This window comes from Perna viridis, chromosome 2, assembly GCF_037379345.1.
Source record: "Perna viridis isolate PV_CMFRI_1.1 ecotype Kerala chromosome 2, ASM3737934v1, whole genome shotgun sequence".
Classification (NCBI taxonomy): Eukaryota; Metazoa; Mollusca; class Bivalvia; order Mytilida; family Mytilidae; genus Perna; species Perna viridis.
Window position 1 is genome coordinate 17,092,087 of NC_142446.1, and position 26,099 is coordinate 17,118,185.

Genomic DNA, 26,099 nt, shown 5'->3' on the forward strand with positions numbered 1-26,099 from the left:
AAGTGATGACAAAAACTCACATGGCCTTTTGGTCAGGTGAGTTTAAATGACACTATTCTTAGGGTTTTCCTGCCCATTTAATGGAAAACATGGTCTTCAATAAATGTTAAATAATGTAAAATAGGGTATAATAATACAACCTTTTACTTCTATGATACAAAGGACTGGCTTTCCAAATTGCAACTTAGTCAACCATATTCATTGTAAGTCAATATAAGTAGAAAGAAGTAAAAAAAAAAAGAAAGAATAAAACCACAACACTATTAGTTTAGTTTCAATGATGCAAGACATGCAATTATTCAATATTTTTACTATATTTTAATGTCCACCTGGTATTTTTACCCTCTAGTTTGGGTCATTTTAAGTACATTGGATAACAAATATGTTGTATACAGAAACCAGTGTCTATAAAATAATTACAGAAGGATACAGTTCTATTAATATTTATGACCACCCTGTTGTATTATAATTGTCCTTTTTCAACCACCCTGAATTTGATCTCAGTGCATTAACTATACTAAAAAATTAAGTCAAGTTTACCAATGTAGGTAAAGAATACAACACCCTGTGTTCTTAAGTACAATCATGGAATATCATGGTTTACTGATATGGATTGAACTTAGTAACCATTATTAGTTTCATAATATAAATGTCATAGTCCTTATCCACTTTCTTACAAGCAAGAAAAGAACTTTTTACTCTCATTATGTAGTTTAATTTGGGCAGAGATTGTTATAAGATTGAATTATTCTGGTTTGGTCATGTGACCAACACAAATTCTTGATTAGGTCGCTTATGGTAAAACATTTTCAGCAGGACCGAAATGACCAAAATTGACATATTTGCTGGTTTGATATTTTACCCTTTCATATCATATCATATTTCTGTGGTAAGATAATATAAAAAAAATTTTAATCTGCATGTGTGAAAAGTGAAGCATTTTTCAGTCTATTTATTGCACTATTTTGTTTCATTGCTTTACAACCTACAAAATAAAGGACTCTTGCTTTATATAAAAAATGGAGAAAAAAAGTAAAAACATCTTTGTATAAAAATAATAGTTTTTTTAATATTTAATCTACAATTTGATAGTTTTACTAGGATGTTTGTACTTTACATGTTTAAAAAGCAACTTTAGGATTAGATGAACTCTGCAACACCAAATATCAAGGAAAGCAGAAGAATATAGAAGAAGAATACATTCTATTGGCAAAGCTTCAACTTGTATAGAGTAACAAAGAATTGTTACACTGTAGTGCTGCACTATAAGCCTAGACAGTCTTCTCTGACAAAAAATCATTAATGACGCACATGCCATAGCATGGAGATAAAACACCTAGTATTACTAACTCTGTTTGCTCAGAATATAAGGGGGGATATTTGTGATAAAGGAGTGTGACCTTTTAAAGTCATCCCCAGAGATAAACCTGTCAGATCGACCAGTACTATTACATTATCAAGGTATGAACAAGCTTTGTACAATGAACAATTGAAGCAAATGTTTAATTTTGGAAATTCCTCAGCAGGTGAGACAAGTTACCTGTACAAAATCCTGCCAGGTAACACAGACTTATTGTATAATAGATTTTAGATTTAATATTCAATACATATTTAATAATGTTAATTCAAAATTATATAAAACAGAGTGCATCAAATTTTAAGATCTAAAGTTCCACCATAGAAAAGAACACACATATAATAGATATTTCACAATTTATACACATCTATGTCAGTTTACTATTTATATATGTCCCAAAACAGCATAACCTACTTTCAGAAAGTTTTGTTTCTATGATAACGCCTATCAAATCCTTATGGATAGGAAAACGAAAATGACCTGCTTTGTACAAAATATGGATGTAAAAGTAGTATTGTTAAAGGTGATTACCAATTTTTGTGTTTTTTATCTGTCGTTTTCCAATTCCCAACAAATGCAGTTTCTCTCAGCTAAAATGAACTGTCAACTTATCAGCAAGGTTAACATAAATATAATTCTTTCTTGAAGGAAACAAGATGTATCTCAAGTGATTGTTGTCATATTTTGGTTATCAAGAAAGACATCCACACCCTATACAAGATACAAGTAGTATTCAAAATGAAATAATTAAATCATTGTTTCAATACCACAGGGTTCTATCTATAATCAGTTATTAGTTTAGGGACAAACTTAAAACCAGAGATTAACAAAGCAAGGAAATAAAGACCTTCAGGTTTTCTTTGCAATGTAATTACGATATGTATAACTTTGATTTGAATCCTACGACTTATATGTAAGAACATTTGGGCATGGGCTTTGACATAATCAGTGCAAATCACAAGTATAAAAATGGTTTAACATTTCCCCATATTGAAAATTCAAATTACACTTTTCTAGACATAACTTTCCAAAGAAGATGAAAAAGGTCATTCTATAAACCACAAAACCCTCCCGAATCCGAAAGACAAATGACAAGGTAAGACATCACATGTTTCAATGTTTTTCACAATGACCGAATTTTGAAAAATTATTCTGAAAAAAAATAAAGGCAGAATTTAAAATCAGTTATTGTGTGAGACCTAAATATACAACTAGCTTCTCAAGTTCAAATCAATTAAAACAGGGAAAAATTACCAACATGCTCAATATTACCACAAATTTTCATGCATAAAGTCAATTTCAAGGTGGAATATTGTTAAGTTAAACATACAGTGAAGTTACTTTTCATGTTGTAGAAATTGGGCATACAAATTAATGCCATTAAACTTGAAAATTTCTATCCATTTTATTTACTCAATAGGAAATCACATTTCTGTTATCAGTGGATCTGAAAATCGACTAATTTGAATGACGCGAGAGAAGTTCCGTCAATTTGTTGTGGTAACAACATCTTAACAAATACAATAGGTTTTATAGTTGTGTTTCAGCTAACAGGTAAAACCAGCATTCCGTATCATAAAGCTGTAGAAAAATTGTGCTGCAAAAATGTGTTGTACAAGTGAAGTTCCTGAACAAAACATGTTATGTAATAATGTTTATAAACAGATCATATAGTTTGACCAATATTAAACTAAAAAAATAATGTTTACTCCTTTTCATTCCTTTCAGATTTATATTTATCCAGATTTTATATAAGAGGTATCCAATCAGTGAAGACTTACTAATAATATTCACCAAATTTTACTTAACATTAGTTATTTCCTCCATGTCTTGAATATATAAGGAGAATAGAATAATAAAATACATTCATCAACCACCTTACTTTTCATCAAGAAAAAATAGACATGTTTACATTGGAAATGTTAGAATAGTTGACTCCGAAAAACCCCAAAATCAGATTATCATTAATGATTGAATTTTGATTTCTGATTTAATTATATGGTATGTACTTTACTTGTATTGATGTCCAAATCTTTAAATCTGCAATCTGAACAGAGTATTTTTAAGGATTTTATGTTATCTATAAGAAATCTGACTCGGCTTCTTTTATTCCAAATAGTTTTTAAAGCATTCTCATGAAACACAACATTATTTCCAATTCCACCATGGATTAGTTTACAGTACTATTAGAAATTTGGTCAAGATTTTATCGGTCAAATGTAAACTCAATTCTAATTGCAATATTATGGTTTTGGGTAAAAACTTATATTATTTTGAAGTCATTAATATTGTTAGCGACTTCTTGCACTTAAAATTTCAGTACTTCATATTTGCATATGATTTGCATAATTACATAATTATACTCCATGTTATGCTGCAAATGTGTGCTGTGTTTACCGCCATAGCGTCTTAGTTCTAGCTTCATACGAGATAAAAATGTACCTATTGAATATCATACTCGTGTGTTATACATGTGTTTCTTGCTTGCATGAGAACGGGAAGTTTACATGAAAATGATGGGTTAGCAATGAACATTACCGATTCAGGCACAGGGGCTTGTTACAAGACTATATAGGTCATATACATTAGCAGGGCCCCAATATCTATGAATATTCAATGCAAGTTGTTTAATCTGGTTCCTAATCCAGTTCCCTGGTCAATAAGCGACCCAAAGATCGCTAAATTGTACCTCTTTGAAAATATATCAAACACATGTCTACATGTGTTTTTTTGCTTGTATGAGAATAGAAAGTTTGCATTAAAAAAAGAAATCAATTGGTTAGCATTGAATTTATGTAACATTACCCAGTTTTCTATTCAAAAACAGAGCTGGTTACAACTGACTATATAGATCATATACATTATCAGGACCCATATATCTATATATAGCCAATGCCAGTTGTTTAATCTGGTTATGGGTAACCAGATGTTTTGATTGAAAACATTTGGGTCATCACGTTTACGAAAGAGTATGCAATCATGTCAAGGGAAAACAAGATTGTAGCAGAAGTCATCTGTTTTTAGAGCATACTGCATTCGTGTCATTTCGGATGTTGAAAGTATGCCAAAATCAGGGGCAGAGAATTTTTGAGGATTAGCGACTATGAAGATTTCAGTCTTTGATTTTCTTTGTGTGAAAATCCTTGACATACTTCAAAATAATTTCATAACTAGCTTCTGGGATTTTGTTCTATGATTTTATATAAGTCATAAAAACTAAAATGTGCTAAGTATTTATTTTGGCATTGAAGTGGCAAAATAGCTAAAAATTATTTAAAATGATTACCAAAAAATTGAAGAATAAAGTTTTAAGGTTAGAGTTGTTGCTGAGTTGTTGAGGGAAGAGTAAAAGAGACTGATTAAAGTTAACAGAAATGACAAAAGAATAGTTGCATGAGGTTGCAGGCCATAGTCAACAGTTTTTCATTCATCACCATCACTGAGAAACAATACCTTTACTGTTTTGTAAAAGGCATGAAATGCATTAATTTTTTTAACAAATAGATACAATCCAATGGTTATGATTGACAGTCCAGTGGTCACTTTGTACAAGAAAAAGTTGACCAAAGTTAATAGTTAAACTGGAGCAGTTTTCATTTATGCAACATGTAAACAGTACAATGACTGTACAAAAATAATGTTGACTATAATGGTTAATTACATGTAATGGTTATTAAAACAACAAGCAGTCTGACAGTATTGCTGATGCAATACAGTGTCCCCTTTCGGACTTTGAACTCATTGCCTTTATGAGATTTTTTTATATATGCGAACTAACAATGGATGGTGTTATTTTTTAACAATCAAGAGAAAATAACTCTTGAACAGCAAAAGCAAATTCCATCAAAATCAAACCTGAGCTCCATTTTACAGTAGATAATAACATTTTTGCATTACAGAAAGCTGCATAAAGACATTCTCTTCTATCACCTAGAAAGTTGAAAAAAACTTCGTTATTATGAATTAAAGGGCAAATAACTCTAGAATGACAGCAGCAATTTGCATCAAAATGATGAAACATAAAATTTTATGTAATTTTCTATGTCAAAGGGCCATAAGTTCCATATAAACCGTTTTGCCACAATAATATTTACATTTTATTTGTAAATTGTCATGATAACACTAGCTAACAAATATGAAATCAATTGGATGAGGCATTACAAAAAAAAGTCCAGAAAACATAAAATTTCATGAAATTTTCGATGTCCAAGGACCAAAACTTCTGTAAAAATCGTTCAACCGTAACGTCATTTGAACTTAACTTTTAGTCCGGAAAACCAAGTGTGAATGACGGACTGACAGACTGACGGACAAACCTAAGCCCCCTCGGCATTTGCCGATAGGGGACAAAAAATCCTTACAATATTACATTTATGAGTGACAACAATATGAGGGTTAAGCCCCTCATGCTTCCAATAAATAGAAAACAAAACTTTCATTATTTGATACTCTTTGGGTTATTTACTCTATACAACAGAATAAAAACATGAAATTCCTTTACTGTTGTCTATATAATTTATTGATTTCAAACATCAAAGGAAGACACTATCAGCTATCAGATATGTACCCTGGTACCTATCAAAGCCTTGTCATGAAAATTGTTGGCCAAAATTTGCTTGGGTCACATTTTTTACTAGTTCACAAATCAAACCTATTTTTAAATATTTCCAATCTGCAAAAAAGGGGAAAAAATTAAAATGCTTTTCAAGTTAATTATATTCAAAAATTGATCATAGAAAAACAACCCATGTTTCTTCATTACTTTACTGAAAAACATAATGCATACATTTCAAAATAATTTAGAATGTCATGATATCAAAGAAGTGTAACAAATATCTTAACTGCAAAATTACAAAAATAAGCTACACAAAATATATTTTCATGTTCCCTTACATACATAACTTTTCACCAATTTCTTAGATTAGAATACCCAATTTAAACAGCTGTAGTTAGAGCCTTTAACATACAGAAACTGAGGACAAACAAACTAATGGTTTATATGTAGAGAAAGATAGGAAATAAAGGTGTAACAAAAATTATGTGTTACAGAAATAAAACCTAGCAAATAAAAACAAAAGTAACTCAGTAATAATTCAGTAAATTGTCATCAAGTAGGGATCATCTCTAATAATTAAAATGATAAAAATATATAGGCTTTCTTTGATAATAACAAAAATCAATTATACAAATGCTTGCCTATGATCAATGTGAATTCAAAGACATTTACTTCAATGGTGAGGTACATGTACAAACATATATCTAACAAAAAATGGAATTTCCATGGATAAAACAAATATTGTTAAATCCATAACAGTTACAAACTCAAGATGATTCATAATCAAAACTATAAAGCTTAAATATATTATATACATATATTCAACTTTAATGATCATTAAAGCATAAACTTTCCTTTTAATTGTGATACTAACTACTTAAACTTCTATAAAAACTTAAAATGGCTTACCGGAGTAAAATGAACATGGAAGGTTTCTTTTCCGAGGAAAGTAGTAGGGTGTAAAGTGATGAATATGATGAAAGGCTAGGCCACCATGATGGTAGGCCCCTGTCCAAATTGGTTGCTGTACCAAGCAGTCCATTGTCATGATTATTTGTCCAGCCAGCAAACTATTTAATCGTGGTGCATGGCCGTCGTCACTTCGTCTTTACTACTAGCTCAGGTATGATTACTGTTGTCTATAGATCCGTTAGATCACGTGATTGGGTCTAATCATTTAAATTGTACCCGTTAAAATATACAAATAAGCCAACCATACAATTCTGGCAAGGTATCAAATCATACCTGAAGTCTTTGGTAGGAGTTCAAAAGATTCAACAACAAAAGATTATGGGAACAAAGATAAATATTTATATTAAAATTGTCCCAGGTGAAACCAGGTCAACCATACCCCAATACACAGTTAACTGTTAAAATCAATAACTTTGAGGAAAATTTTATTCTGTAGACTGAAAAGCAACTGATATCAATTAGTCTGCTAATTTTTTTTACTTTTCTTCAGGACTAAGCTAACAATTATTAGAAAATTTGATCTTTAAAAAATTAAAAAACCTTACATGTACAAAGTTCTTTTAACACCATAAAACTGTTTCCTTTTTTGACCAGGTCAAAACCTATAATACTTTCCCCAAACCTGAGAATTTCACATACTTCATACTCAATCCAAACTATCGGTAAGGTTAAATTTTTATTTTCCTCAAAATAGCTAGGTTTCATCCTTAATAACATTGACCAGGAGACATTCCAAATAGAAATTTAAAGGTTATGGAATAATAATAATAATAATAATAATAATAATAATAAATAACAGAAGGGTTCATTATTTGTGCATTGGACATGGATAATTTAGTGCATATTAAAACTTCTGTAATAAATCCTGAGAGAGTTTTTGTCAACTTGAATCCATTGCAACCTTTCTACATGTTACTGTCTCAAAATCAACTTTTGCTGTAAAGTACAATGTAGGGCAGTGTAATCAGTGTTTGATATTCTAGTGCTTATTCTTTATACTTTTAATAAATAGTTATAGACAATTAATGGTGATTAAGAGCACTGCTCAATAAGATTGCTCCTTACAAAAAAAATCATTCCTCCACATCATTCCAAATTCATGATATGACAATAGGGGTGGACTTACAGGGAAATCACCATGTGTGTGTGTGTGTGTGTATATATATATATATATATGGGAAAAAATGGAAAATCAGAAATTCATAACAATCTCACGGGATATCAGCTGACTTCAATAGAAATAAACAGTTCAATAAAGTTTGATGGAAAATGCTGGAATACTTTTGCATCAAAGTCCCAAAACAAGTAATCCCTCTATTTTCATATAAATTAAGTTCCATAATTGAAAAAAAAAACATGGAAAATCAGATTTTTATAGAAAAAATCAAAAGGGAGCTCACATTAAAATATACATTTATATAAGAAATGGGGGGAGTGTTTTTAAGTAATAGTATGAAGTGGGAAAGACAGAGAAAGCATAAAACATTGCCTTTTTATAAAATTAGGGGTTATTGATAAAAAAAAAAAACTAAAAATGGAGTGAAATATAATCATGCTGTTCATAGGCTAACCCTTACTTCATTTTTAAAAAGGAGATAACAATGACAAATTTTGCAACATATGTAAATGTAATTTATCTTAACTGCATGCTACCACATAAAAAAATTGAAGTTGTTAATAAACTCAGAAAAGAAGTTTCAAAAGCCTGTAGCTACATGTATACAGTGTTAGTAAAAAATCTATATCTTGATAAATCTTCTGATATTAACAGTCCTTGATATATTTTAATGATTACATTAATTTAGTCTGTTAAATCAAAAAGAAATATTGCACACATTAAACTCGTTCAAATTAATTAATTAAATCACGTACAAAAAGGGAAAACATAACATTCTATTTAGGTCTTGCATTGCATATCCCTGAGCAGGTGTACTTCAAAACATGGAGGGTATAAAAATATAGAGCATTTTCTTTTAGTCTCTTTACAAACTAAATGACTTAAAAAATTGAACAAACACAATACTATAAGATGACAAACTTTTTGTCAAGAAAATTTAACATAAAAATGTTCCTCTGAAAAGGTTGGTTTGATGAGTTCAAAATGAAAGTGAAAGTAGAGAAAATGGTTATTTATAGTTCAAGACCACCTTTTCTGTCCGATCTTCCATGGACTCACCCTACTTTTTTTGTAGGAAATTTATTTCTAAAATGTCCTTAGAAATGCTACATACGTGAAAGTTTTATTGAATCAATTAACTCATTTTTTTTTTAAATTCCTAAAAATATGCACTTTGCTATAGAAGTCTATGGGAATATTAATGCAAGAATGATACCAAGTATTTACAATAGAAGAAATAGAGCGAACAGCCATACTCATTAGTCATACAGTACAGAAATCATCAACTCTGTAGACACATCAAACAGCAAGATAATTAGTTTCCACTAAATGGTAGGACATTGGTCTTATACCAGGATTTCAAGGAACTCAAATAAGACTATCCTAGACAATATTATGTTGCCAATAATTTCACGGTGTAGGATGCATAGATTAATACAAAATAGCAAACTATATTTGTTTAAATCATTTGTGTCTCATTTATACATTTGAGTCTAAGACAGTATATTTCAATGTGACAAATGCACAAATTTAAAAATATCTTTTTCTATACTTCATTCAACCATTCTAAAGTTTGCCCGAACACACATGTTGGTATCAATCAAGGGATCTCTGAATTATAATTGCAAAACGTTTTCTTACACTTTTTTTCACCAAAAATTATTGTTAGGTTATGTTCAGTGAAAATCATTTCATCCCCAAAAACAAAGATCATAAATATGTTCTATTTGAACATGTGCAGCCAAAATGATAATAAAGAGCTTTGCGGAGGTCAGCATAATAGGACTGCAGTATGTTGAACCCTGATCACTGGGGACAAGTGCAGACACAATATTAGCTTTTGACACACTTAAACATAGGAACTTACAGTTCATTATGGACACAACAACTAGTCTGGACACAATAAAGCATGTGACTTTAGACTCAATTAAAAATTTTCGAAATCCAACCAAAATTATCTTTGAGTTGTGTCCCATTTGACCCCTTATAACTAAAAAAACATTAAAGATATTTGAAATCTAAAAATGCAGGCAATGATTTCATAAGGAATCCAATTCACTTTTTTCTTAATAGGACCATCAATAGAAAAGGTGATTTTCCAAAAAAGGTAAAAAGATAAGTCTACCCTGTAAACATTGTTAAAAGGCACAGATAGACATCTGAATCAGAAAAATTGGATCAACAATCAGCTTTTCCTATCAATTCTTGTGATAATACCCATTTTCCTCCTTCGAGCCCCTAAGTACCAAAAGGAGTGTGGCAAAAACCTCCAAAAACTGCAGGGCCATCTGTCATATCCCTAGAAACAATATGTTTAAACTTCAAAAAGATTGGATAAGTTTTCCTCAAATTTTTGTAAATATTTAAAGTTAATGGTTGCCAACAAAAGTGACGGCATTGACGACATTGTGATACAATTATACTATAAAAAAAAAATTTTGTGTTTATGTAAAAAGCATGTTTAATACTTTAAAAAAAAACCTTATGTGTATTTTTTAAAAAAGTGAAATTACCACATTTATCTTTTTTCACAAAGTACTAAAAATATCATTATGTTACAGTATAAAAGAAATTTAAATATGTAATCTTTTCAGTGACTTTCTTTCCACTTATGTTATGATTATTCATTCACAAATTGGGTTGAATTTGAATATTTCAACTGAACTGGATCATTAATTTGTTGGCTCTTAATTTGATATTACTGGAGTTGGCATTTTCCATTCATTAAAATGACAAGATTATAATGAAGCATATAAGACTTAAACAATACAAATATTTGGAAGCTTTAATATGTCATCAAATATGACAACTTTACATGTAACTTACTGGTATAAACAGGTGTTATTTCTGAGGAAGATCATTTCAGCCACTTATAACTTATAGAAATACAAATGCATATACCAGTATTTATAATAGCAATTTCTGAAAAACTACTTATGAGTGGTAGAGGGGCATATTAGCCAGTACAGCAGGTACAGCATACAGACTACTTTTAGAAAGCCATCTGACTCATTGGACTAATCATAATTCAAGTGCTATGTCTCCGTTGTAAAAATATTATCAACAAATATTTGTAAGAAACTCTGCTAGAAATGTTGCAGTCCTTTCTTTGTTTTGACAGAATGCTTACTTCAAAATAAATACATTTCCTACAATAACCTTTTAAAAAAGGGATTAACAAACACACAATCCTTCCACATCTTTTGTATACGACACCTCATGACATTTCAAAACATGTAAAAAATGATCAAGCTCATTTCTAATACAAATGTACAAACCACTAAATGTGTATTTTCAATGTGATCAAAGCAAAATAAAGACTTAAGGTTGCTGTCAAATGAACTCAAGAACCTTCAAAGTACATAAACAGCATCTTCCTTAAAGACATAATTAAACAAATTGTTAACTTTGGTTAAAGAATAATTAAACATTTCTATAGACTGTCTTGTAGACATAAATAGTTTACTTCCTCACAAAAATAACAAATCCGCTTAACAGCCACTCCCTGTAAACTTCTCAATCCACAATCTATTTAAAGATTTAATTGCAGGCTTATCAATCAAGATTAAATGAAATTTAAAGAATATATTAACCATATATAGGTAGTATGTCCTTGTAGACCTATGTTTCTATAGCACTGGAAACAAAGCTGGTCAAATATCAGTTTTTCTGCAAGTCACTGAACAATTATCACTAGAATAATAAACTGTTTTGTTAATATGACTGTGGCTTACTTCTCAAATCATCACAATTTCTTCTGTTATAAAATATAGTATATAGAAATAGTTTAGTTATATAATAATGCAAGATGACAAACAGTTTTATGTCAAAACATGATTATTATTCCAAGTAAATTCTGGCAAAACCATTTGTGTTACATCAGATTTTATACTGAATCTTTATATTAAATATTGTAAAAATATGAAACATGATGTTTATGTGCAAAGAGGGCTCTATTTTGAAAATAGCTAGCTGTGATTAAGTGAATTGTACCCTAGCAAAAATATGGGTGGAAAAAGTGGTCACATTGTAAGATATGACTTTACAGTGCATAAAATTTGTACTGTTGTTTTGGTTTATACAGGTTCATTAAAATTATTATAAAGAGACTTCAGAAGATGTCTGACTTTGATGGATTTCAATTCATTGTTATAATAGGACTTGAAAAATTGTCTGGTTTATAGGGTTTTGGACTAGAGAAGATGTCTGGTTTAGAGGGTTTGGACTAGAGAAGATTTCTGGTTTAGAGGGTTTTGGACTAGAGAAGGTGTCTGGTTTGATGGGTTTGGTCTTGAGGTGTCTAGTTAAGAGGGTTTTGGGCTTGAGAAGGTGTCTGGTTTAGAAGGTTTCAGACTTGAGAAGGTGTCTGGTTTAGAGGGTTTTGGACTTGAGAAGGTGGTTTAGAGAGTTTTAGACTTGAGAATGTGTCTGGTTTAGAGGGTTTTGGACTTGAGAAGGTGGTATAGAGAGTTTTTGACTTGAGAAGGTGTCTGGTTTAGCTGGTTTTGGACTTGAGGTGTCTGGTTTAGATGTTTTTTGGACTTGAGAAGGTGTCTGGTTTAGAGAGTTTTCAGTTCATTTTAGGTTTGGTTTAAACAGGTTTCAATGAATATTCTTACTTGTCTTACCTTTTCTAGTAGACTGATTGATTGATTGTTGGTGTTTAACGTCTGGGCAGCAGTATTTCAGCTATATTCAGACAATTTTCTAGTAGAAGATTTTTATACTTGTCTAACCTTTTCTAGTAGAAGATTTCTTGCTTCTGACAGTTTTCTTGGTCTGTTTTTGCTCAACTGCTGACCTGGATGTAGACTTTGACAATGTGTCTCCCCCTTTTTCTTTCTCAACATTTATTATATCATTTTCAGGAACTGGTGTAATGCCAACTTTCTCGGGATTGCATTGGATTTTAGGATGATTGGGATCTACAAAAAATAAATTTTAAAATAAGGCAAAAAAAAAAATAATAGTTTTGTTTCCTGTTACAAACAAGAAAAAATAGGATAGGTAGGTAGGGAAATTATTTTATTTTTCAAAAACATTTTACATTGAGTTAACAGGGAAACAATCTAGACTTTAACTGTGTTTGAGCCAAAATGGCCATAAAATGTTAAGGAAAGCAACAAAAAATAGGGTGAGTACAAGTTTATGTTATATTCTGTACTTTTATTCTTAAGCTGTTAATCTAGGGACTATCAAAAACTTTTGTTAATATTAAACTTCATCATCGAAGACCCATGGGTGGCCTTGAGATGACATTTTTCATTCAGGTGGGTTTGTTGTCTCTTTGACATATTCCTGTTATATTCAAGGATCTATATGTAAGGAATCTACAATTAATAGAAATAAAGGACGCACACCATATGGAATAAAAGTTACAGTTATGTTACAGATGAAAAGAGTTATCTTCTCAATTAAAATTAACTGAAGTCGCCTCCCTTTAAACAAAACTTGATGGAATGGGAGAAAAGAAATTGAAGTTTATCTAAATTCCATTCAATGCAGTTGACTTCTTCCAATATAATAATAATAAGATCAAATTAGTTTTTTTTATGAAATCTGGCCCCGAATCTGGAGTAAAGCTATAACCTGGGTTGGGGTTTTTCCTTCACTACATACCAGAGAAGTACAATCATAATGCATATGTTTGTAAAGATATTTTTTTTTCAAGTCACTAAATATTGTGTTTTTAAGTTTTTTGTTCTGTTGAAATGCTTAAACTTGAAATTAAATAAGTTTCGCAAAGTCTAAATTACAATCAATATCCTCACCCCAAAACTCTATAGAAAACCCCATAAGTCATTCAGATGAAAATGCAAAATGTGAGGTGCATAATGTGCCCCCCAGCTCATGGATGATTGACAAAGTCTGTGCTTTGCTTCAGGAAAGCCCAAAAGTCAATCATATGGAAACGCAAAAACGAGGTGCACTAAGTCATCATCTAATAAAGAATGGGTCCAAGTTTCATCCATTCTGCAGTTTCAGAAGAGTTGCACACAGATAGAAACTGGGGACAGGCAATCAGACAGACAGTATAATTACTATATACCTTTGTTTTAAGTGGTGTATAAGAAATAGGAAAAGGAATGCAACCACACTCTGTATTGATGCATCTGATTAGAAAAACGAACTCTTGTAATACTCAGAAACTTGTTAGTGTCTGTGAGACAAGAATTATGCCCCCACACATATAATATAATGTTCTTTATAAAATATAGACATATATAAGAAATGAATTAATGTTATGCTCCCTATGAAATATTGAAATTGACAAGTCCAACTATCTCTAATTTTTTAGCCAACCCAAGCTGTGCTATAATGTACTCCTATGGAATTTCGAAATTGTAGTTGAAGACTAATTTTTTAAGTTTTTAATTAATAAAGAACCTCACTGAACACAGCATGATATGACCACAACATTTTGAGCTCTGTTCCCTTGGGGAAAGTGTGGACACAATATTAGTTTTTGACATGTTTAAGCATGGGGACTTGCAGGTCATTCTGGACACATCAATTTGTTTGGACACAATATAGTACAAAATTTGAAATTCAATCTTCGATCCCTGTAACTGAAAAACATAAGAGATATACATCTGATATGAAACACAGACAGGGATTTTCTTAAGGGATCAAATAAAAAAAATGTCAAAATTAAACCAAAAATAATTTTTTTTTAAAATTCAATATCAGATCAAAAATTTTAAAAAGAAATTTTGAAATAAACAGTCAGAGGTTTTCATAAGGGATCCAACAATTATTTTATACAAAATCAAACCAAAAATAAAGAAGTTGATTTTTTGGGATGTGGTCAAATATTGTACCCCTTTAACTCCAAAAAGGTCATTAATAGTTTACCTTTAAGAAGGCATCCACACAAAAACCAGGCAGTGGGTGGCACATGACAAACTTTGTTTTTTTTTTTTAAATTCATCCATGTCATATTGCATATGCATCCTTTCTGAAAGTTTCAATTAACAGCATAGGTTAAAGGGAAACAATTTACAAAGAAAGCATTGGAATTCTTTGAAAATGGGAGATAAGTCTTTCATTTTGTGCAAAATTTAGTTGCTTCCTAAAGGAACTTTAAAATCATTTTCTTAGCAATCTACATGTATTGTCAAATAAAAAAAAATCTCTGTACTATTTGACATACATGTGATATAAACATTACAATGGAACAAAAAAAATTCTTGGGACAGAATTTACCTTGTGCCATCCATATCATAGGAGCTGCCTGGTTTCTAAATGGACAGTCTCTTAACTGTAAAAACATCTATTGTGAAAAAATCCATTACTGACCGAAACACAAATACAAATGTATGCATAAGACTTACTTTTATTTTTTTTAGAATAAAATTCATATCATAGGAACTGCCTGGTTTCTACATGGATAGTCTCTTAAAAGATTTTAAAAAACAGAATTTCTAAAAAGGAATACATTGACAACAGAATCATAAAAAATCGGCTTAGCAAAACACATTTTCAATTGATGATAACACCCATTTACCCATTTCAGTCCCTTATTTTCACAATGGGTTTGTGCAAAAACCTCTAAAAACTGTAGGGCCCTCCTCCATGTCTCTGGAAATGATGTGCTAAAATTTCAAAAAGATAGGAAAAGTTTTCTCTAAGTTATTATAAATAAAGGAAAACTAATGGATGCTAAAGATGATGACAGGTTAATATAAAAACAAATCCTTTGATTCTGCATACCTCCATTGTATGTATTTACAACCTACAAAATTTTAAAGCTGCTAAGTTCAACTACCTCTAACTTTAGTACATGTAATAGTTTGCAAAAAATAAAAGTCCTTTCGCCATGAATATCTCCATAATGTGTTTAAACAATTAAACATCCTATAAAGTTTCAAAGCAGGAGCTCTGAAGCATCAAGATAGCCTGACAAACCATGTATCCCCTATCTGGATAAGTAAATGAATAGAAAGGAGTAACTTAATAAGGCCTGCCCAAGACTTTTCAGTGTAGGGGCATAAAAACATAAGAGCATATTGCTTGATATCACCTATCATTGTTTAATTTAAACACACAATTTTAAACAAACTCACAGAGGCTCATTAATAATTTCTCAAAATTAAATCAAGACCACAAATATTGATAGTAAAATAGAAAGAATGAACAACCAAAATATAATCACAAGTGATGAAGAACACTTAACTTTAACAAGTGTGAGTGAAATCATTCTAGACACAGATAATTATATTTTGGTTATTAATGACTGATTACCCTATTTATTATATAAATAAATGTATTTTCATATAAATTTAAAATTTTGTTATAAGCATCTTCATATTCTAAATCATCAGAAATAATTCCACAAGAGCAAAATGTTGTGACAGACTGAAATAACAGAATTCATTTCTTGTGGGATATATTAAAATTTATCACACAGTAATGCTTGATAATTTTTTATTACCTATATGATAAACTTGTGCTTGGCATACCCTCACTGGTACCATAAGTTGAAATTGGGGAGCAATAAAAATTACTTGCAATGTATGTCCAATTTATATGAATTTAAAATCAATCCATCCATCGGGAACCACGATTTTTGTGTGAAAAAATATTTTCCTATCATTCAATATAGTGAAAAATGGCTAAGTCCCACTTATTGAGTGGGGAAATTATATGATGTAAGAAAGATAACTCATATTAATCCTATTACAGAGAATGCTATGGAATTGAATTATACTTCTTTAATTTGATACTGAAGACAATTCCATTTTTGTTTGTTTTGCATTTGGAAATTTTTTTTCACAGCACTAATATGTAGATTTGCGTAAAAATTTAACACATTTTGAAATTGTATATTGCCAATCAATAGAAATGACTGAGAAATGCTTTAATAGTTTCAAAAAGTTAACTTAGCTAATGTACTTTCAGATCAATACAAACAAATTCTTAATTTGTGAAGTTTCAGAAAGTCCTTTTGACTGCTGAGTTCATTTCTGAAGTTTCACAATGTCCTTTTTACTGCTGAGTTCACAATCATACACTACAGATGCATTAATAAAACATCTATACTGGACATTTTTAAAAGCATGACTTTTCACATTATACTTCCATAACATCATATTTTTTTTCCCATCAAAAGCCTTTTTGGAATCTATTAGAAAACAATTAGCCATTTTTGTTTGCTTTCTATCACTAACATAAAGCTGCAATTGCCTAGACATAAGGCCACAATGGACTGCTAGGTAAAAATATTGCACTAAATGTTACTTTATCAACTGGTTTATATAGTGTTGTAGTGAGGAAAACTCTCACTTGAAACAGCTGACAAAAGTCATTCTTACTGTTATCAATACTTGATTGGGACAAAATTTTAAGCACTATCACTTTGAGAGCTATTCTAAATTATTGAGACCATTGTTTGCAATACTTGGTCCAATTCTCAAATCACATCTATAAGAGGATGGTTATAGGTTACCAAGTCAGTAAGATATGTAAACGTTAATTCTTGAAATATAGTAACAAAATATGTAGGTGAATCAAAATTTCAATACAAGTACCTGCATTGTCAATGATTTCTAACAGTGTGTCTATGTCCATGTAATCATAACCAGCACATGACTCAAATTCAAAATATCTATAATCCAAGCAAGCATCTTTCATTGTGAATTCTTAAGTGGTGTTATGAAAAGACCACACAGAACAATAACTATTATACTCATAATAAGAAAATTTGCTGAACAAAGTGCCGTGTGTATACGGAAACCAAAATTTTGACCAAATTTAAAAGTAGGCTTTAAATAACCTGCAGAAATCGTCACGATTTTGAACATTTAGTCATGAATACCTATCTATTTCATGTTCCAGATACTGTAGGCATGACCTTAAAGACACGCCAAACAGTTCTACCTGCTTTATCTGCCATTGTAGTAAACCAATCTCTACTCATGTGTTAGGTGAACAACTTGTGTGATAGTTTCCATGACCTAGTAAGCTTATCTTTGGTCTTCTTCCATCTTCAAGGACAACAAACATTAAGCCATTTCTACCACAGTTTCCTGCTAATAAGAAAAATGTATTCAAAATAAGGTTAAAATCATCATCACAGGGCTTAGTATACTATAAAATGTGATGTAATTATTTTATGGACATAATTCCTCCTGATAGAAGCCTTGGACTATTAGATGTACCCCAAATCATGCAGGATTGATGTCAGTTACATATTACAGTGACATTCCTACAACCATGACAGTCTTTTGTTACCAATCTGCTGAACAATACAAAGGATTGACAAAGCTATTGGGACATTTAAACTGACCAGTTGCTATTGAAAGAGTTGATGAATACTCACCTATGAATCTTTTTATAGTCATCACTTTGCATCCATCTTTTTATAGCTAGCTCCTAGATACTTAAATCTGAGGCAGCTACCTGGGCTATTCTATTTTTCATTGGTGAGGGGAGTTTAAATTAAATAAATTACATTTTGTTTTGTATTCTGTTGACAAGATTAAAAACCATGATTTTGAATAGTATATAAAAGTATATCTATTTTATCTTAACTACATTGCACAGAAGTCTTATATATTATTATAAAACTGAGACCTCAGTTACATATAATATTTATTCCCTCCTTCATAAAACTGGAATAGGCCTACCAAGGTGCCCTTTTAGTGGAGAGTATGTGATTGTTACACAAAATGCAAACAGTTTGAGGTTCACATGAATTACAATTTTTGAAATAGTGCTATGAGTTTATTTTATTCAGTTTTGAGTATGAGTAAGCTTAAAAGTGAATGAAGTGCTTTATTAAAAATGGAGGATTTCCATTGGAATTATGTTTCGGATTTACTGCACTGGTGTTCATATTTTGGGATTAAGAATCATGTTAATAATAATTTTCATTTGTGTTATAGTTTGGGATTTAGTGCATTGAGTTTGACAGAAATTATAATTTGGAATTATAAGTGCAATGATTTTCAATGAAATTTAAGATTTGGAATAAGTGTTAATTTACATTGAAACTTCTTTGGATTAAGTGCATTTCATTGAATTTATAGATTTGGATTTAAATGCTGTTTTCCTTGAAACTTTTGTGGATTATTGAAGTGCAATGATTTTCATTCAAATGTAATAGTTTGGGATTTAGTGCATTTTTTAAAGTGCAATGGTTTTCATTACCATAAAATGTAGTTTGGGATCTAGTGCAATGGTTATTTTTTAATTAAAGATTTGGACTAATAGTTTTTTTTTTTATTGGAAGTACAGATTGGGATTACGTGTAATGATATACATGTAACTGGAATTATATGGAGAATATTCTTAGTTTTATTTTCATTGTAATTATTGTTCTGGATTAAGTGCTACGATTTACAGCTCTGATTTGAGTGTTTTATGTGAAAAATGATTTTATTGAAATTATACTTATGGCTGAAGTGCATTAAATTACATCAGAACTATATATACTTATTGTACATATATAAATTAAATTTTAAATAATATGAAAACATGTGCAAGAAATTTATAAGAATCCAAACTATTGTTAAAGTAGATACTTTGAAGAAGTATATTTCAATGCATATATTTAAACAACAGTATTCAATGAATTCAGCTTCGAGATGGGACAATTCAAATAAATAGTAGCATAACATTGTAACTTCAAGTTATTGTTCATTCCATGAAAGTGTTACCACTTTACTTTACTTTGCCATTTCATATTTGCTATCCACTTAGGGAGCTGTGGGTTTAAAGCGTCTTTTCTTGGAAAAAAATAAAAACAATATTCCCAACCAATAGTTTTCCACATCAGTACTTTTCCTGTGTTAGCAAGTACAAAAAAAACCCATTAAATTCCCACAAAACACATTGTGAGTAATATTCACAAGCCAGAAAATTCCATATGATGTGAAACATAGCCAGTATTGGCTGCCTTACACCTGACCAGGTAAATTTTCATGTGTGAGTGGCTACCTATTCATCAACTCTTACAATAGCAACTGGTCAGTTTAAATGTCCCAATAGCTTTGTCAATCCATTGTATTGTTCAGCAGATTGGTAACAAAAGAGTGCCATTGTTGTAGGAAAGTCAGTGTAATTACATGTAGTTTTGCTAAATTTTGGTAACTTTCAAAAATACATGTAATTATAAAGGTAAATTTGAATTAGAAATGTATCAAAATTAGCAGTTTGATATTTGAAAAAAAATTACATAAGAGTATTTGAAGAATATCAGACATTTATCACAAGGAAGAATGATGATATAAACACTGAATACGACAAAGTTAAATCTATAGTTTCCTACATCACGAAGTGTTCAGAAATCTAATGATGTAACATTAAAGTGTTAGTTTTTTTTTACCAGCATAACAATACCTTCCTTTGGAAGTTAAGTTTCTGCAGTATTTTTCTCAAAGGACTGTTATAATAAGATGTTCAGACACCCAATTGATAAGACAAAGATTTACAACTATGAGGAGTGTGTTGATTTACTGGCCTAATATTTCTATCTGACAAGTCATTTTGAAGTTGCTAATATTGGTAGTGACTTCTTGCACTTGTAATTTCAGTACTTTATAATCACATATGATTTGCATAATTATATATTTATACTCCACTTTATGCTGCAGATCTCAGCTGTGTTTACTCCAATAGTGTCATAGTTTTAGCTTCATACCATATAAAAATGTACCTCATATATATCATAAACATGTGTTCTATGTTGGTTCCTTGCTTGTATGAGAATGGGAAGTTTACATGAAATGATCAGTTAGCATTGAACATTACCCAGTTCCTGATTCAGGCACATGGGCTCATTAAAAGTCATATACATTAGCAGGGTCCCGATATCTATAAATATTCATTGCCAGTTGTTTAATATGGTTCCTAATCTGGTAACCAAGAGCCAAAGATTGCTAAAATGTACCTCTTTTAAAAAATATCATACACATGTCTATGTGTGTTTTTTGCTAGTATGAGAACGGGAATTTTACCTTAAAAGATGAAATGTAATATGTAATGTTACCCAGTTTCCAATTCAAATACAGGGTCTAGTGACAATTGACAATAAAGTTCATATACATTATCAGGGCCCCGATATCTATATGTAGCTATTGCAAGTTGTTTAATCTGGTTCCTGGTAATCAGTTGTTTTGATTGAAAACATTCAGGTCATCACAATTACAAAACAGTAACCATATAAAGGAGAACCAAGATTCTAGCAGAGGTCACCCGATTTTAAAGCATATTGCATTCGTGCCATTTCAAATATTGAAAGTAAGCCAAAATCAGTGGCAAAGAATATTTGACAATAAGCGACGTTGAACACTTTCAGTCTTTGATTATTTTTTGCCAGCTTTGTGGCCCATGGTCCAAAATCTTAGTTTGCACAGGGACCAATTAAGATGGCTTGAGCATTCTTTTAGAGTGCTGCTTTTTGGACTATACATTTGTTGAAGAGCGTGCACCATATGATTTATTTGCAGAAATACAGGAGTAATTCAGAAGTAGCTGGTAGTGATATTTGCTAATTACATTTTGAACTATTGCATTTTACCTGTCCTCCTTTGAATTAGTCAGAACCAAGTCTTCTTGTAAAAAAGAACTTCTAATGGTTGTGAGGTTTTCTATGGACAATTCAGCAAAATGTTTTACTCTAACATCCAAAAAATCTATGATCATATTAAAAAATCAAATCCAAACTTTTGACAATGTGAAAATAAGTGCAACAACTGGCTCTCTGTGTTTGATAAGTGAGGAGAAGGAGACATGAGAGAAGATTTTGTGAAAGCCATGTCTTTCGAAGCACTGCTTACATTAAACAAATAAATATCTCAAAGATTGATGTTTCATTAAAATCTGCTAGAATACATCTTACTTTATTATATAGATAGCAGTGTTTTATCAAATGTTCCCAGTGAAAAAAAAATTGATAATCATTCACACTGTGAAATAAGTTTGGTAATTTCACTCTTGGACTTTCTCCCGCCAAAACATCAAAACTTTGAAATCAATCCGCCGTTCGCAAAATTTGAAATTTATGTTGAAAATAGCAATGAATAATTGAGGAACTCTATAGAATAAATAGGATAATCAATTGGTTATGTGAATAACCAAAATATGATCACTCATGCCAAGAACGCAGAAAGATTTAACGCAGAAAGATTTAACTCGTGCGTGGATCAAGTTCCACACACTCATTAAATCAATGCATTCTTTGGCACTTGTGATAATATTTTGGTTGTACACTCCTTCCAATTAATTATCCTATTAATATTTAACAAAAAATTATGCTTTTAATTGGAAATAAATCACCTGCATTAAAATTAAGAAATAAATCATGGGAACTCCATTTTACCATTGCTTTACAGCATGTTGGCCATTTATATTCAGAGCAATAGTGAGGGGTTAAATAACAGCATAAATGGCCAGCCCATGGTAAAACAATTATAAAATGGAGTTTCAGTGAATTATTTCAATTCTAATACAACTAATTTCTTCATATTTTTAAATAGATGCAGCCTTTGTGTTGCACAAAATGATGGTCATGTGTTTATCACTTTTTTACCACAGCTGTGGTTTAAAGAGCTTTGAAACATGTCATATTAGAATCATTCTTTCACCTCCCCATCTTATACAAATTATATTGTATTTACCAGTACTTACCTGTATTTTTTTTCATGAGTTTGCTTTTTTGATAGTTTTTCTTCACTATTTTGATACATCATTGTATTTAGAAATTTCAAAAAGTTAACTATCTTAAACGGGTCTCCAAGAAATAAATCCACAAATACATACTTATGAACAAAATAAAAAAGGCTGCCAGGTCTTGTAATTAATGAAGAGATACTGCTCATATTAAATATATGGTAGTCCTTAATCACATATTTGAAATACCATATACCAATTCAATTATCATTATCTACCTAGACGTACAGACCAGACTTAGCTCTAATAGAAGTAATAAGTCTCTTGCATACATTTGTATGTGTGTTTCTGTCAATATTTTTTCTCTTCAGATGTTGTAACAGTTAAGAGACTGTCCATTTTGAAATCAGGCAGTTCATAATGGATGGCAAATGGTAAATTTTATCCCACTGAATTTTTTGTTCCACTGTTTATATCATATACATATGTCCAAGAATACAAAGGTTTTTTTTAAATCAACAACGGATGGCTCAGAAAATAATTCTGAAGTTCCTTAAGAAATAACCAAATTTTGTACAAAATGGAAGGGTTATCTCCCTTTTCAATGCATTTCAATGCTTTCTGTGTAATTAATACCTCTTAAACAGTTGCAGTTGATCAAGAACCAGCATTCAACTTTCAGAAAGGATGCCTTGGTGATATGTATAGAGATGATTTTTTTTTTAAACAAAATTTGTCATGTGCCATCCACTGCCTGGTTTTTGCTTGGATGTCCTCTAATAGAATCCAAACATTGATATACAGTTTGTGAGAAGAAAAGTATGATTTCAAGGAGGCCTTATCATTTGTGCCAGTCAAGGAATTTTATTTCTTAAATGAAATGAAGATGAATTATATACCAAATTCATGCTGTGCTGAGATCAAATGTGTCAAGTAACAAGACCTTGTATAAAAATCTACCTATTTTGCAATCACTTGACAGACAGAAAATTTCCCAGTAGCATGACATACACCTTTTATGACATCCACAGTGGAAAAAACACAATCATTGTTCTCCTTGAGCAAAAAAAAAAAGATAACACATTTGAAATTGTCCTTTTCATTTCAGAATACAAAAGAATTCAAATTATGAAACTACAACTCTCTTCCATAAATAATACCTTTTATTTCATTGCACAGCATGAACTATTGAATGTCATGGATTAAAAGGGCAAAAATTATCAATATAATTTACTCAAAAGGTATGTGTGTTGAAGGTGTTGAAAAATACATGTAATTGAGAATTAACCATTTCAAAAGTACATACTGAAATATGTGTATTTAATGTAGATGGTGACAGCATTGTAAGTTTACTTTTTGTAAACAAGTATGACAAAACCAGACTCAGGCAGACTGTAATGTATGTAAGTCATACATATACTATATATATATCAATTAAGAGTTGAATATCAATAAGCTTGTTGATTCAATAGAATATAGATTTTCTTTGACAGAACATGAGAAATTCACACATGTTATAACAAAAGAGAACCAGACTTGATAATGCTTATTTCACAAGTCATAGAGTGACATATTATCACACTAAATAATCAATGTGTGATATAAAAATCTTTCATAAATTTCAAACAAAAATTTCATTTTATTTATCTTTACTGAAATTTTGAGCATATCAAAACACAGTTTTCAATTAGAATCATGTTTGGCATTGTCAACATTAATGATTAGATCTAAAAATTTTCTTTTGACTTTTCTTCACAAAAAAGAAGTACATTTAGAAATCATGGTTCATAAAACATATTTGCAATGACCAAATTGATTGATTCTAGACAGACATTTCATTAAAAGTCAAACAACACAAGGCTTCAAATACTTTAAGCTGCTAAAGGACCTTAGGTTCAGGTACCTTAAAAATGGATCCAAATTTTAACTCTTCAATTCGGTGCATTAATATATTGTATCACTTGATTGATATTTTTTTGTGATCATTTAACAATAAATCATAATTGAAAATGAAGATATAGGCCAAAATGTGTCTTCTTATTTGTCTTAATAGCAAATTTTATTTCCTAGACTTACTTAATGCAAAAGCAACAAAAAGGAGCCACTTGAGCAGCACAGAAGTTGGATCATTTCTGTTGGAGAAATGTATCAACTGAACTGTTTTCAGAAGTTACATCATAAATATAATAACCTACAGAATTCTCAGTTGTTATATACCCATGCAGCTTCCAAATCTGATGGAAGCCAAATGCTAAAGGGATAAAACTTAGTTATTATTTTGTTGATGATACAGCAGGAATTGTTAATATTGTAAATGTATACATGTATTTATTGTAGAATATGACAGGCAAATTTAGTTGTACATTACTATTATATTACAAATGTCATTGTATAGCCATGCATGCAGCTACATGCACTTAATTTTTTTGAAGAAATATTTTTAACTTATTTTTGAATTGGACCATTTATGCATCTATATTATTTAATGGTTCACCACAAAAATTACTGGTAATCCTTGAGAAACAGTAAGTCTATGCAACAACAGTGAGCAATAACTTTTTATTGTTTAACAATTCCATATCCTTCAAGGCACAAAGTACCTGATGTTAGGTATATGCAGAATTATGGGTGTTTAAATTGTGTATACTAGAACATTTATTTGTTTTCCTTGACTGCCTTTTTTCATTTAAATTTATAACTATTTTGCCATCAAGACTCTTAAGAGGTTAATGTAAAGAAAATGTACATAAATTTAATAGTCAATATCTTATTCTGAATTTCTCTACTGATTAGGGCTGTCAAAGTTAAACATTAACAATTATTGCTAAAGTAAAATGTTTATGTTATTGGCCAAAACTGTTACAATGTGGTCAATCTAAACCATCTGGCATTATAGCAAAAAATACCCCTTGGTATTGTATAATTTAAATGGTTATCTCATGTAACAAGGAATTATTAGATGAATGTGGATATAGATATCTATTGGTCAGGCCAATACTAACACCAAATATTGGTGCGATAAAAACTAATCATTTTTAAACAAGGACTAGTGGACCAAATTCATCACAGACTAGTTTCTGAAGTGGAACAATCATCTAGAGGTACATGTCGGTTTTATCTTAATTTTAAAACACATTTCAAACTAGAAAGTACTATCTGTATTAAAAAATGCAGATTGTTCAAATTTTTGCAAATTCAGATGCTCAAATTTAAATAGTCAATTGAATTAGGTTGCTGACATAATGTTCCATACCAGGATTATGATAGGTCCATTGTATAATTTTCAAGAAGTGGTAGTAATAATGAGTTAGTGGAACTGAAGAATAAATGTGTTCCTAGTTATTTTACACTGAACCCAATCAAGATGAGGCTTTTATTGTCCACTAGTAATGGAAGAAATGCTTTAAGTTATGTGTATTTTTGAAAACATTTTTTTTTAAATATTTTGATAAATTAGAAGTTAGCACCTAGTTACATTTTTTGCA

General features: G+C 30.6%; 2 protein-coding genes across 8 annotated transcripts in view; one reads left to right on the top strand and one right to left on the bottom strand.

Moving 5' to 3' along the window:
* The window catches only part of LOC148623855 (uncharacterized), a 44,905-nt gene that overhangs the window by 17,635 nt on the left and 1,171 nt on the right, over positions 1-26,099 (bottom strand). Inside the window, exons 2-3 of one of the 6 annotated variants that reach the window (XM_088566095.1) lie at positions 17,881-18,029; positions 12,738-12,926 (exon numbers count right to left, since the gene is read on the bottom strand). In XM_088566095.1, coding sequence (XP_088422221.1) covers positions 12,738-12,926; positions 17,881-17,920 — 229 coding nt within the window. In that variant the 5' untranslated portion in view covers positions 17,921-18,029. Of the gene's footprint in view, positions 1-6,821; positions 7,054-12,737; positions 12,927-16,435; positions 16,494-17,531; positions 17,650-17,818; positions 18,033-26,099 lie in introns of those variants that run through there. The other 5 variants (XM_088566094.1, XM_088566097.1, XM_088566092.1 and 2 more) reach the window with 5 other exon arrangements.
* Positions 1,436-26,099, top strand: part of LOC148623856 (uncharacterized) — a 40,468-nt gene continuing 15,804 nt past the window's right edge. The window contains exons 1-2 of one of the 2 annotated variants that reach the window (XM_088566101.1): positions 1,436-1,526; positions 2,375-2,453. The gene's annotated coding sequence lies outside the window, so the exon portion shown is untranslated. Of the gene's footprint in view, positions 1,527-2,374; positions 2,454-13,061; positions 13,136-26,099 lie in introns of those variants that run through there. The other variant, XM_088566103.1, reaches the window with a different exon arrangement.